This window comes from Panthera tigris, chromosome B4 (assembly GCF_018350195.1).
Source record: "Panthera tigris isolate Pti1 chromosome B4, P.tigris_Pti1_mat1.1, whole genome shotgun sequence".
NCBI lineage: Eukaryota > Metazoa > Chordata > Mammalia > Carnivora > Felidae > Panthera > Panthera tigris.
This window is the reverse complement of record NC_056666.1, coordinates 26,090,898-26,105,768: the sequence shown is the minus strand read 5'-3', so window position 1 is coordinate 26,105,768 and position 14,871 is coordinate 26,090,898. Positions and strand designations below refer to the sequence as shown.

At 41.3% G+C, this 14,871-nt stretch overlaps 1 protein-coding gene across 11 annotated transcripts in view; it reads right to left on the bottom strand.

Moving 5' to 3' along the window:
* Positions 1 to 9,102: 9,102 nt before the first annotated feature.
* The window catches only part of WAC (WW domain containing adaptor with coiled-coil), an 87,633-nt gene continuing 81,864 nt past the window's right edge, over positions 9,103 to 14,871 (bottom strand). For all 11 annotated transcript variants that reach the window (XM_042991311.1, XM_042991305.1, XM_042991306.1 and 8 more), the window contains 2 exons: positions 14,332 to 14,459; positions 9,103 to 12,314 (listed from right to left, as the gene is read on the bottom strand). In XM_042991311.1, the coding sequence (XP_042847245.1) occupies positions 12,245 to 12,314; positions 14,332 to 14,459 (198 nt within the window). In that variant the 3' untranslated portion in view covers positions 9,103 to 12,244. The remainder of the gene's footprint in view (positions 12,315 to 14,331; positions 14,460 to 14,871) is intronic.

Genomic DNA, 14,871 nt, shown 5'->3' with positions numbered 1-14,871 from the left:
GAAGGCAGGTCCCCAGCTGCAGAGGTAATTTGGGGTCCACCGTCTCAGACTTCAGGTAGAATCTCCAGAGCGATGGGCAGGGGCGAGGCGGCCCGAGGCAGGAGGGGCGGCTAGGACTGCCTCTGCCGGTTTCATCCGCATCCACTGGGCCCTGGCCACGCCGCGCACGGAGGACCCACCGGCCTGGCACCCCCAGCCTACCGCCAAGGCGACTCCACCCACCAACGTTTGCAGCAAGAGAAGCCAGGGCAGAGCTCGGCCCCCAGAGCCGGGAAGACCCAAGGGAGGCCTCCCTCCCACATTCCAGCACCCCACCTCCGTCAGGGAGCACCCCGGGACCACTGGAGGGGTGCCCTTCCCCAGGAGACGAGGTGCTGCTCCCAAACACTTATTTAGCTCTTCAGCAGGACAGCCAGAGGGAAGTTGCTGGAAAGGTCTGCATCCTATGGAAAAGCAGCACAAAGCCCTGAGTTCAAAATAGTTCCCCCAAACAGCCTGTAATTTCAGGTTATAAAAATGTCATCGAGGCGTGCCTGAGTGGCTCAGTCGGTTAAGCGTCCGACCCTTGATTTCAGCTCCGGGCATGATCTCACGGTTTGTGGGTTCGAGCCCCATGTCTGGCTCCACACTGACAGTGAGGAGCCTGCTTGGGATTCTCTCTCTGTCTCTCTCTCTTTCTCTCTCTTTTTTAGAAGTTTTTTTCAAGTTTGTTTATTTTTGAGACAGAGAGAGACAGAGCATGAACAGGGGAGGGTCAGAGAGAGAGGGAGGCACAGAATCTGAAACAGGCTCCAGGCTCTGAGCTGTTAGCACAGAGCCCAACGCGGGGCTTGAACTCACAAACCGTGAGATCATGAACGGAGCCGAAATCTATAGTGGGACGCTTAACCAACTGAGCCACCCAGGTGCCCTGCTTTTTTATTTTCTCTTATTTCACAAGCCTTGCTTTGCAGTCCGGCAGGTACTGGGGACCCCTGTCCAGAGCAGCCTTCGGCACATCAGGACAGAAGAACCCAGCTGCCCCCTCATACCACGAATCCTCTCAGTTCTCGCGGGCCCAGAGGCACAGATGAGGCAGCTTCTGGGGTCACTCCTGGAACATCCTTAGTTTTAGGGGAAGATTTTTTTTTTTTTTCCTTTCCATAGACTGAGAAACTTACCAATTGCTTGTGGCTAACACAGTGCTGAACGCCCACAAAATACTTTAAAAAAAAAAATCCGTTTGCTTGTTTCGTTTATGTATTCACTAAATGTTCACTTATTTACAAAGTCGTCTGCTTTATGCCAGGTATTATACTTAGGGAGACAGAGAGAGAGCACAAGCAGGGGAGAAGCAGAGAGAGAGCGAGACGCAGACTCTGAAGCAGGCTCCAGGCTCTGAGCTTTCGGCACAGAGCCTGACGCGGGGCTCGATTCCACGAACCCTGAGATCATGACCGGAACCGGAGTCTGATGCCTAACCGACTGAGCCCCGAAGTGCGTTCATTAAAATAAGTTCTCTGTCATTTTCCCCCTTCCTGCCTCTTCAGGGTCTGCCTGCGGTTCTAACATTGACTTTGAAAACGTAACCGTTCTCTTGCTCCCTACCTAAAGTTTCTTGGGGGGCTAGCTCACCAGTTGGGGTGAGCTGGCTGACGGCAGCCCAACACCGCCACCTGGTGGCGGCAGCAGGCGTGCCCAGGCCCGCGAAGCACCCAGAGCGGCCACCAGACACAGAAGCTACCGGCCCTGATTCCCCCTTGTCTTTGTTTCGGTTTGCTTTTCGGACTGCAAAAGAAACACGCTCCTTGTAACACTTGCGAGTCTGCTTGGGAAGAATGATTCTAAAAGCTCGCTTCTACAGTGGGAAGCCAAGTCGGCCCTGCTTTGACCTCTATTCCCCTAATTTTCCTTAACCCCCAGTTCCATGAAATTGTACCTGTCCTTGTGACAACGGTGTCCTGGTTATGTAGGATAACAGGCTCGCTCTTAGGAGACTCACTTTGAAGGGCGTAGGGGTAAGTGCCGCAGCGTCTGCGTCTGGCTTTGAAACGGATCCGGGGGACAAAAGAGAGCCCAGGTATTGAATCCAGACGGTGGTAACTTTTTGTATGTGTGACGGTCTTCCAATATAAAGTCACAAGCATCACTGGAGTGGGAGGAGAGAGATTAGGCAGGGCTCACGGGTTAATATCCAAATCTAGGAATGTGGCCCACGCGCATGCGCGCCCTTCCAGGTGAGTAGTGAGTAGAATTTCTAGAGGCTGGGGAGGGCTCACGGGCAAACTGAATCTTGTGGGACAGGATTCCAGCCTACACCCCCCGGGGGTAGCATCAAACCTTCTTGGACATAAGGAATTTTCCTCTACTTGATAAACCTCAGTGGTTCCAGCCCAACCCAACCCAAGTTGACCTGACACAGCGTGGGACAGAAGAGTTGCATACTGTGGTCAATTAAGTGGAGCGAAATTTGCTACCCAAGAATACGTCGCTTGGGCCTGAAGGTTAGTTCGAGCTAAAGGGAATCGAAACCCAGCAGATCCAGGGAAAGCCTTTTAGCAGCGCTCAACGACGTAAATTTACATGAGAAAGGAGACCTAGACCTGGAAGATAGCCTTACCAGAGAGATGTCTTTTTCTTAATAAACTTACCTGCCCCACAGGGCAAACTTTGCTTTCCAAACGTGTCACCTTCCCTCCGTAGGTGGGGGGAACCCCCACCCTTTGCCTTAATTCCGGATGTTAGATAAGCCTCAATTACCAGACTGCCCTCGGAATCTCCCGTCTTTACAGGGCTCCCATACTTACAAAATTAAAATTTGGTTTTCTCCTGTTAATCATTTTTTTTTTAATTTACATCCAAATTAGTCAGCAGATAGTGCAACAATGATTTCAGTAGATTCCTTAGTGCCCCTTACCCATTTAGCCCATTCTCCCTCTCACACCCCCTCCAGTAACCCTCACTTTGTTCTCCGTATTTATGAGTCTCTTCTGTTTTGTCCCCCTCCCTGTTGTTATATTATTTTTGTTTCCCTTCCCTTATGTTCATCTGCTTTGTCTCTTAAAGTTCTCATATGAGTGAAGTCATATGATTTTTGTCTTTCTCTGACTAATTTCACTTAGCATAATACCCTCCAGTTCCATCCACGTAGTTGCAAATGGCAAGATTTCATTCTTTTTGATTGCCGAGTAACACTCCATTGTATATATCTACCACGTCTTCTTTATCCATTCATCCCTCGATGGACATTTGGGCTCTTTCCAGACTTTGGCTATTGTTGACAGTGCTGCTATAAACATGGGGGTGCATGTGTCCCTTCGAAACAGCACACCTGTATCCCGTGGGCGCCTAGTAGTGCAATTGCTGGGTCGCAGGGTAGTTCTATCGTTAATTTTTTGGGGAACCTCCTTACTGTTTTCCAGAGTGGCTGCACCAGCTTGCATTCCCACCAACACTGCAAAAGGTATCCTCTTTCTCCACATCCTCGCCAGCCTCTGTTTTTGCCCGGATCTTCTTTTTTTTTTTTTAACTTTATTTATTTTTGAGAGAGAGAGAGAGAGAGAGAGAGAGCAAGTGGGAGAGGGACAGAGAGAGAGGGAGAGAGAGAGAGAGAGAGAGAGAGAGAGAGAGAGAGAGAAGGAGAGAACCCCAAGCAGACTCTGCTCGGTCAGCACAGAGACGGACGCGGGGCTCAATCCCAAGAAGTGAGATCACAACCTGAGCCGAAATGGAGAGCCAGACTGAGCCAACTGAGTCACCCTTTCTTTTCCATTTTTATGCTCAACCAGGAAACGTTAGAGCCTAGCAAAAGGAATCAAAAACAAAGTGGAAAAGAACAACAAACGAAGGGGCTGAATGAAGGCCCCGAAAGTGTAAGTTGGTGTCTTTTTCTGTAGGGTGTGGAGGAGGGGGAAGGGTACAGGCGGAAGGCGGATTCGAAGGGCCTGGCCAAGCCGATGGCACCCAGAGTTGGCCATCGATACTGAAGCTAATCACTCCGGTCACTTGAAAAATTCTTGTTGTGACCATAATATTTAGCTAAAGCAAATGTTTGCACATCTTGGCAACTTCTATACATAACTGGATAAACAACCGAAGGACACAAAGGCAGGGAGAGAGGATTTTGTAAGCAAGCTTCTCTCTACCCTCACCTGCACTTTTTTGTCACAAGACTTCTCTCAGGGAATTCATATTGTGTTCAAAACTGGAAAAGCTTTGGGGCATCTGGGTGGCTGCGTGGATGAAGCGTCCAACTTCGGCTCAGGTCATGATCTCGCGGTTCATGAGTTCGAGCCCCGCGTCGGGCTCTCTGCTGACAGCTCGGAGCCTGGAGCCTGCTTCGGATTCTGTGTCTCCCTCTCTCTCTGCCCCTCCCCGCTCACACTCTGTCTCTCTCAAAAATAAATAAACATTAAAAAAAGGAAAAAAAAAGAAAAAAATTATTTCCAATAATTTGTACGTTGATTTTTCCAGGTGAACATAGGTATCATTCTATCAAATTCCCACCAAAAAAAAGTTGGTACTTTATTGAAATTACATTGAATATATTGAGGATTTTGACATTTTAAAAATTTTATTGATTGATTGATTGATTGATTGATAGGGAGAGGGCATAGAGATAGGGAGAGAGAATCTCAAGCAGCCTCCAGCCCAGCACAGAGCCTGACATGGGGCTCAATCTCATGACCTTGAGATCATGACCTGAGCCAAAATCAAGAGTCAGATCCTTAACTGACTGAGCCACCCAGGCACCCCTAAAGTTTTTTCACACAGGCTTACGCATATCTTCCCCTCTCCCAGTTTTACTGAGAAATAGTTGATGTATAATATTGTGCAAGTTTCAGGTGCACAATATGATGATTTGAGACATGTATATATTGCACTACCATAATAAGATTTGTCTCACATGATTTTGGGTTTAGTGTGTGTGTGTGTGTGTGTGTGTGTTTTCGGTAGTTAGAATATTTAATTTCTTAGAAACTTCCAAGTATTCACTACAATATTAACTATGGTCACTATATTACACATTAGATGCCTGGACCTTATTCATCTGATAATTGCAACTCTGATCAACATCTCCCAAATTTCCTCACCCCTCAGTCCCTGGCAACCACCAGTCTCATCTATTTCTATGGGTTCAGCTTTTTTAGATTCTACATAAAAGCGATACCATACAGTATTTGTCTTTCTCTGACCTATTTCACTCAGCATAATGCCCTCAAAGTTCACCCATGTTGTTGCAAGTGGTAGGATTTCTTTCTTTTTTATGGCTGAATAATATTCCATTTTATAAATACATTTTTTTGGGGGGAGGTCCCTTCAGCCATTGACACTTATTAAGCACAACACAGTAAGCTTCACATGGCTGTCTTGTTCTCACTCCTCAGATCTTAACTCAAAAGTCATGCCTTAAGAAGTCTTTAAGGGTTTTCCTAAACGCATGATCTAAAATCGCTAGCAATCCCTCCCTTGTGGGTCTCTAATTTAGTACCTTGTTTTATATTCTTCACAATTATTTCTGCATTTATCATGCATTATGTATTGAATTCCGATTTTTTTTTTTTTGCATGCATTTGCTTTTTCAACTTATTATTGTTCTGCCTTCACTTAAATGGAATGTCACTAGAGTGAGAACCTGGTGTACCTTGGTGCCACTTTATTTCTTGATCAACTTTGGACTTTCTGACTAAAACAAAAATGAAGGCACTTATATTTCCTCACATCTTCTGACCATTTCCCGTTTTATTTCAACATTGCCACATTTTACTGAATTCATGCACTTTTCCCATTATTCTGAGGTTGCATATGTAAATTGCTTCTGTGTCATCAGTAATGCTTTTATCACCATTCACCACTCATCTCTTAGCTTTTGTCAGTTGTTTTCTTCAAGGACTCAAGAGTTCAATAACAGTCTTTGACCCTTTCATGTTTGGGAGTCACTGTTGCTTTTATATTTGAACAGCTTACTAAATACAATATTTGGGTCCCAATACATTTTCTTACACATTTCTTAGAACTTCATAGACGTGCCTCCATTATTGTCAGGAAAGGTGGCTTGAATTGACATTCTTTCTTCCCTTTGTCTGCTGGTAGGGTCAGAGGTTATGCTGGGGGTTTGCCCTCAGATTCATTTTTCTCCCTTCATTCTCTACCCTTCTCAGCATTGCAGGGACTGTCCCAAGCTCTCTCGTCCTCTTGCTTCTGAGTAAGTTCTGCCAACGTAGGCAGAACTAGAGGACAAAAAGAGGGAAAGTCGGGGTTTCTCCCTCCCTCTGCTTCACATGGCATTTGGTCAGAAGCTCTGTCTTTTCCTTGGATCCTGCTCCCTCCCTCCCTTCCCTCTATCTTCCCAGGTCTCTCCTGACATTTCCTCGAATAAGGCTGCCTTGTTTTCATTCGCCATTAGTTTCAAACTCTCTTTTGAAATAACTAAGGTGACCTCTATTTTCTGACTGAACCCTCACTAATTTGGGGATCATTTAACGTGGTAAATTATACCAAAATTTTCTATTTTCCGTTCTCTCCATCACCTTTCAAAGATCATAGAAGTTTTGTTTCTTTCATTGTTTTGATGTTTGTGGAGAAATATTTTGCCTCTTTAAATACTTTTGTTAAGCGTTGGGTGAAATTTCATCAGCTATCTTATCCTCCAATTCCATTGTCAGTGTTTTTACATGCTATCTTTGGAAGTTTTGGGCTTCTGAAACTGGCATAGAGAGATGTAGCCTGAGACTGCACTGGTGTCTTAAAAATTAGAGCTCATGTCCAACCATGGTAAAATTTTATCATTTTAACAGTTTTAGTTATTAAGATGATATTCAAGGCATCAATGAAAAAAACATTAGGCAAGAGGCTTGTCGAAGCTTCAGAGTGACTCTATTCAAAGCTCTAGTCAATAATTTCAAGACTTTATTTTTAACTAATCTCTACAACCAACATGGGGCTTGAATTTACCCCCAAGATCAAGAATCACATGCTCCACTGACTGAGCCAGGCAGGCTCCCCTAATAGTTTTTTTAAGTTTATGTATTTTTGAGAGAGAGAGAGAGAGAGAGAGAGAGAAAGTGTGAGTGGGGGAAGGGCAGAGAGAATCGCAAGCAGGCTCCGCATTGTTAGTGCAGAGCCTGATGTGGGGCTTGAGTTCATGAACCGTGAGATCACGACCTGAGCTGAAATCAAGGGTTCGGCGCTCAACCGACTGAGCCACCTAGGAGCCCCCTCTAGTAACAAACTTTTAATTTAAAAAATATTTTTGAAAACATTATGCCTAAAAATTAAATACAAGTTTGAGCAAACTTAACAGAGAAAATATTTAAAATGTGTATTTCACTCACTGATTCATACAAAAATTCTGAGCAGCCACTATGTGCTGACCTTTCTAGGTTTGGGAGGTAGGCAAAACACAAAAGACCCGATTTTGTCCTTGCATTCTGCCTTTCACATCCAAGGTAATAATCCTGTAACTACCTAAAAGGGATAAGGAAACGTATTGTGATGCTAACACAGCCACACAGGATGATCAAACTAAGCGATGGTACCCACCTTAAAAAAGGAAAAAGATCCTGTTTATAAAGTGCATACAATGGTGTCAAGGGCCTGTCAATCTTAAATCTTCCCACCTGTCATAAAGGCAGGCCATTCCCACACCCCAGCCATTTTCCTGTAGGATATATACACGTGGTACAGATGTTCTGTGACACACCTTAGTGTGTGGTCAAGTGTTTTCTGCCTACACCCTTGTCCTAAAAAGTCGGAACGGATTCCTTGGATGTAAAGGCGTCATCCGAACCAAACAGGCCTGTGAAAGCATCCCTACCTTGAGGGGCCTCTAATGATTACTGGTTCCATTGATTAAACGTCTAGAGACCACATTTCACAATAAAAACAGGTACGGACTTAGGTTTTGGTAACCAATAGTAAGTTGCAGTAAAGGAAAGAAAGGAAGGTAGGGAAGAAGAAAAGAAATGAAGAAAGAGAAATGAAAAAAGCTAGTTGCTGTTTCATGCCTATCTCCCAAGGTGTAAGGACCAAAATCAAAACCCTTGAAGAAAAAGTTTCTTTACAAATTGTAAGTTGATTTTTTCCACAGCCCTTTTTCTTAATCCCTTTCAACAAGTATTTCTGGGGTACTTCCTATGTATCAGACACTGTTCTCTCGAAGAAAATGAACAGTGACGGTGTTCTTTTAGATGGGAGGTCAGAACAGGCTTCTGTGTATCCTTCGAGAAGAGACTGAATGGGCGGCAAGCTGTACAAGTCTCCAAGAACAGAGCTTTCCAGCCAGGTATTTTAAAAACCCTGAGGTGAGACTGCAGGGAGAGGGAGAATCTAGTGGGTATTCAGGGCCTTGAGCACAAGCTACAGGGAGAGGTTTGGACTTTGTTGTATGTGAAGTCATCGACCAGAATGATACATGCTTCTCATTTCTCTCTGGCATAGAGAACAGACTGGGTACGTGTGGTGGTGGTGGTAAGCGGAGTAGGCGATCATGCCAGCAGTCTGGTTGGTTCATAGATGATCGTGGATTGGAATAGAGTTGTAAACATGGAGGTAATGAGCGCTCAGACCCAAAATATATTTTGGAAACCAGGTTTGATGGATTAAATACAGGGTGCTAGACAAAGGATGCTTCGTCCGTTTGGGTCTCAAGCAATGGGGAATGACGGGATCAATTACTGAAAATGGGGACACTAGGGAGTGAAGTCTGAGGCACAAGGCTTTTGTTTTTTTTTTTTGAGAATTTGCCATGTTGAGGCAAGTATCTACACTGACTGCTGTTTGGAGCTGAAGGGTTCAAGACTGGAGGTTAATGTGGATGAAACTGACCGAAGATTGGGATTCTCAGAGCCAAGGGCCAAGATGACATCACCTAGGCAGACTGTACTTTCAGGGCACTCCCAAAACTCAGAGGTCAGGAAAAAAGGGTTACAGCAAATTAGAAGAGGATCTCAAGACCTCAAAAGATTAAGCTAAATTTTTCATCACAATAGTGCAATTAAATTATATGGAAACTACTGAATCGTAGTAAAACTTTTGCAGTAATTTGGTATTTTCTTACTCAAATGCAAATTATGCATTCTAAGACTAAGACTTTCAAAAGACTGTTCTGAAATAACTGCACAATATAGTCAAAACATATTTATTACTTTGAGTGTCATTTTGTACACTTCAGTACAAATACAAGAATATAGCCATATATACAGGTATTGAAAAGAAATCCGTATATTCAAAACCCACATCTAAATACAGTAGCTTTAAGTCCTCAACTACAATAGTTCCGGTTTGCAGAATAAATTACTTTGTGCCCCCCCCCCTTTGAAATAATCCCTTAAAGCTAGTTATGTTTAAACAATAGATTGTTGGAAATGGGATAACAATTCACTTTGCAAAGTTTTAAGCACCTCCTTTCCAAGGTTTCAGAAGTGTGAAATGTATATAAAATTGAGAAGATAAAACCATTCGTTTGGGTTATTAAAAGAAGCATCAGGTCTTTAAAAAGAGCTGAAGAATGGAGTTTTCAGTGTGCTTAAAATCTGGAGTCATAGTCCAAGGTTTAAAATGAAAAATTAGTCAAACTAGTTAAACAGAAAACAATGTAAAAGTAGGAAATCTGGTTCTTCAGGGTAAAGACTTCCTAACAGACTCACCTTCACAAAATACGTTTTATGACGACACCAGTTTTTAAGGTTTGAATAGAAGACTGCTAATGTCCTTTTAAAATAAAAACCCTGAGGTTTCCTAGGGACTCTTTGCATTCCTATTTTCAAATTATCTGAGCCAAGGTGCCCATCAAAATGAGATACGTGTTCCAAGCCATGGCAACAGGCCGACTGTATGAAGAATATTCTTGGGTATCATGCCTATCTTAAGAAATACTCCCTGGTTATCTCAAGAAGGTTTGTAGCTGGACACAATGTATTAAACGCAATGATTGAGATAATTTACTACAGAATAATAAGTGAATCAAATATTGTAAAAATATTTCCACAAAAATTTTAATTGTTTAAAAATTCACCAGGAAATTTCATATTAGGCATCTTCTCATATATATATATATATATATATATATATATATATATATAAGCAATTCATTTAGGGATGTAAACATTTTTTCAAAGCAAATGAATAAGGTGACATAGATCCATAAACTATTAGCAAATAAAATTCCAATTTACCTTAAACCACAAGTCAAGTTGCCATCTGACCAGGAAACATTTGCCTACTACATCACAAACTGCTCACTTCTTTCCAGGAAAGATACAGGACTCCATCAGTTAAGAGTTCTCGCTTAACATTGCCCTTTGGAGTTTCATTTACATGCACTAATCAAGCCCAGCAAATGTTAACAATCTTACAGGTATGAACATTCCATGAGGATATAATTTGACAGTCGTCTTTTCTTACATTTTTAAAAGGAAGCTCAAGTTACAACAACAACAAAGAAAAAATCAGTTTCCAGTAGAAGATTGTGATTCCTCTTAATTACACTGGAACATTTATGTATTTTCGAAAGTATCATCCATACTATCACTTACAGTTTACTTTTTTAAAGTTTACTGCAAGGTTTGAGCATTATCTTCTATACTTTAAATATGCTTGAAGCACAAGAGCAATTTTGGAATTTTCGTATCCCAGAATGCAACAACATGTCTAACATCACAAAATAAGCCCTTGGTGCTGGCAGTTCTGAAAGCACATAAATACATCTGCCTTAATAGGAAAAAAGTCTCTAAATCGGTTAAGATTTTTGAAATTGAAATTAAATTTTCTGCACAAAGAAACCCTTGTGATTTGATAGAATACTGGCAGTGTCATGCTAAGGCCATGTGACCAATATTTTAGAAAAGAAAAAAAAAAAAAAAAGCCAAGGTAATTTTATAGTAGCAATAGTTTCTTTTTTTATTTTAATATACTTTAGGAAACAATATACAAAGCTGAGCTTTCCCACCATTTCCAGGTAACAGAAGGAAGCTCCAATGACACAAATTTAGCGTTTTGTGATGGCTAAGAACAGCAGTCAGCACCAGACTTGAACAGTTAGCTACAACACAAACATCCTTCAAAATGAAATGTCATAATAGCAAGACAGGTTAAACCAGGGTTTATAACAAATGACAACCACTTGGGAAGTGACTTAATCATTCTTGTTGAATTTCTTAGTTCATTAAATATCTTATACACAATTTCCTGTTAATATGCTTTAAACAAAACCTCCCTTAAGGAATTATTTCAATTAAGTATAAATATTCAACAAGAATAGTTTTGATAAAGAATCCCCAGGTAGTTCAATTTCTAATATGCATTGACCGAAGGAAAAGAAAAGTAACAATTTTTGTTTGTTTTAACATGTTTATTACAACAGATACAATTCACATCTGACTAGCTCTGTTTCCTCTTTCCCCTCCCACAACCATGTTCATTGGGCCATTTCTTTCTAGTTGAGCAATCAATGTACTTTCAGCACACATGCCCAGCAGTACTTTTAAGTCCATTCTTACAGGGTGCAAATGGATTTCAATAATTTATACAAACAAGTGGGTTATGCTCAATCACTGCAATTTTAAGCTACTGTACACGGGAATGAAAAGGTTATAGAAAAGTGCCATAGCAACAGTGCCTTAAGAAAGGAGAAAAAGAGGAGCCTTAAAAAAAAATGGATAAAATCAGATCGAGGATTTCAGAGGGAAATGGAACACACTGAGGAAATGAAAAACATTTCTCTGCAAAACAAATGGAGAAGCACTGCTCTTGATCAGGTGCAAGTGTGGAAACAGTTGTTTCATGATATTTTGTACACTGCCCATATGGTTCAAAATCGTATCCTTAGACACAGATCGCCTGGCGCTTGCACTGAATTTTTGAAAATGCAAGATTTCTGAATGATAAATTAACCCCCCAAAATTTTTTTTAAAAAAGCTAATTTTGCAGACAGGTTTACATGTAAAAGGCTAGGTATTTAGCCACCTCAGCATTGATTAGTTTTGGATGTCTAAGCTCTGTTACACATGGCTTCCCATGGCTTCACTCTACAAAACATATTTACAACGTGAAGAATACATCTACAAGAAATCTACATTTCAAGGGTTTTACAAATCAATCTTGTATCTTTCCCCTGAATTGACTCTCACAGACCCCATCCCCTTGTCATTTCCTTTGCCCAGCTTAACGGTCCAAAGTCTACTTAAATGCAGCTCAAAAATGTTAAGATCGGGCAATAGAGATTTACAGTTCCTGTACGCAAAACCATGTGCAATTATTCACATCTTCACACCATGAAGGAATTCTGATTTTTTAGCTTTTCGAGTTCCTTAATTTGTTGTCTCAAAAATAGTATCCTGAAAAATAAAAGAAGGCATTAGAACTCATGTAATTCATACAAATGTTACCAAAAACCACATTTTTAACTACAGATATTATCTTAAAAAAAGATAAAATGAGTAACCGCAGTTCAGACTAAGTAATTAAATATGGGTTTGTTAACACAAAATGACCAGTGAGTATATGATACGTATTAAAGTATTATGATGACAAAAGTTAGAATGTTCCTAGCATCCTAAAAATTCCAATTAATTTGAATATAAAGATTAACAAAAAATTTTTTTAAGTTTATTTTGAGAGCGAGAGTGCGAGCGTGTGTGCACAAGTGGGGGGTGGGCAGAAAGGGAGAATCCCAAGCAGGCTCTGCACTGTCAGCACAGAGCCTGATGCGGGGCTTGTACTCACGAACCAGGAGATCACGACCTGAGCGGAAACCAAGAGTCGGGTGCTTAACTGACTGAGCCAGCCAGGTGCCCCGATATCAAGACCGACTTATAAAATGTACTTTGTTTACTGTATCATCAGAGACCCACACACAAGAGGCAGCGGAGATTAAATAGGAGATAAACCTAGACTGCATGACTTCTGGGCCACAATCCAGTAAGCCTACAATTAACTAGGTGCAGGAGGCTAATCGTTTTGAAGAACAATTCCCAACATAAATACAGACCCTTAAAAACGGAGCCACGTCACAGTCCAAGTGACACATAATATTTAAAATAAATGTTAGTAAAACATCAACTCCATGGGCAACTAGATTTCCAGGAGCTTCGTGAAACTGTCCCCCTTCTGGCCCTCTCTTCTGTGAAGTGGGCCATTTACCGCCCGTAGCAGTGGACTAGGCATGATCACAAGAGGGACGGGCTGGTATTTACCCGTGTACACTTGTGTCAACGGTTGAGGCTGCAAGTTCCTGCAAGTCAAACCGTCTATCTTACCAAGCCAAAATGAAGTCAAGCTTTGTGTCTATTAGAAGTACTTTCAGAGCAACCCTAGAGTACACAACTGTCAAGTGATATTCAAAATGTACCTCCAGATGCTTTAGTGACTGCAAGATGCGTTACTTTTCCAAGTTGAGGATAAACTCCAATTTAGTGTTTACTAAATATCTGTGGTTTCATGTTAAGAGTAACTCTACCTATAAACCAGTGACTTACACAGACAGGATGTGAAGCCATTAAAAGTTTGTCCTTCATTCTGTAATCGGCATTTAAAAAATATCTATACTATTTATTGGGATGTAGGTATCCTTACTGGAGTATGATACTAGATTAAGAAATAGGAGACAGGAAGAGTTTAAGTGAAAACAATTCAGAAAATAGATATACTTGTTGGGACAACTATAGTCTTACTGTAATTCCCAAGGGATCCGCAGATGATCCGAACACCATGTAAATAATGATTTGAAATTTCAGCTGAAACAAGCATCCTCAGAATCCCACGCTCAATTAAAGAAGAGACCCTTGGTAATCAGCTGCTGCCAACATTTCACTTTTAAAAAATATTTTTATTTTTTAAAAATTCCTGTATACTTAACATGCAGTGTTGCAACATTTCACTTCTTTTTTCTTTTTTGAGAAAGAGAAAAAGCGTGCAAGCACAAGTCGGGGAGGAACAGAAAGAGGAGAGGGAGAATCTTAAGCGAGGTCCATGCTCAATGGGGAGCCCCACTGTGAAGCTTCATCTCACAACCATGGGGATCATGACCTGAGCCGAAATCAAGAGTTGGCTTAGCCAACTGAGCCACCCAGGCACACAAACATTTTATTTTTTTAAAACTTACTGTACCTTACAGAGTCCTAACATAAGGGGAAAAGAAGTCTATCACAGCATTTACCATGGGTTAGAGAATTAAAATCTAGATGCCATTACCATTCACCAGGAATACTATTAAACTATAAAAATGCAGTTACAGTATTATGGAACATGATATAGCAGAAGGAACTTTAAATTTCAGAAGTGAGATGTGGTTTATATTCTTCACGTGAAGATATACAACGCTCACACAAAAATGGATTTCAGTGAAAAACTTACCTTTGCTCTCGCAAAGTTGCTTGAATTTCACATACTCGGACTAAAGATCTTAAATTTTTTAATTCAGTACAAATTTCTGACATGTGAACACTTCCCATATTATGGGCTTCTTCTCGCAATCTTGATGCCTATAGTTAAAGAAATACAAATCGTGGAAAATATGTCACAATCACATACCAAAAAAACATCAAACTGCTGAGTAGAACTTTAAACCAAGATTACAAACTAATCCTTTTATTTTTTTAAAAGTTTATCTTACTTATTGAGAGAGAAAGGGTGCGTGTGCAAGCAGGGCACGGGCAGAGAGAATCCCAAGCAGGCTCTCCATGTCGTGCTGCCACAGGCCTCGATCTCACAAAACCAGGAGATCATGACCTGAGCCAAAATCAAGAGTGGAACGCTTAACTGACTGAGCTACCCAGCCGCCCCTAATTCTTTTCCTTTAAATCCACACCTCTCTCTCTCTGCCCCTCCCCCACTTGTGCTCTCTCTCTTGAAAATAAACATTTAAAAAATAGTAATAAAAATAAAATTGAATTG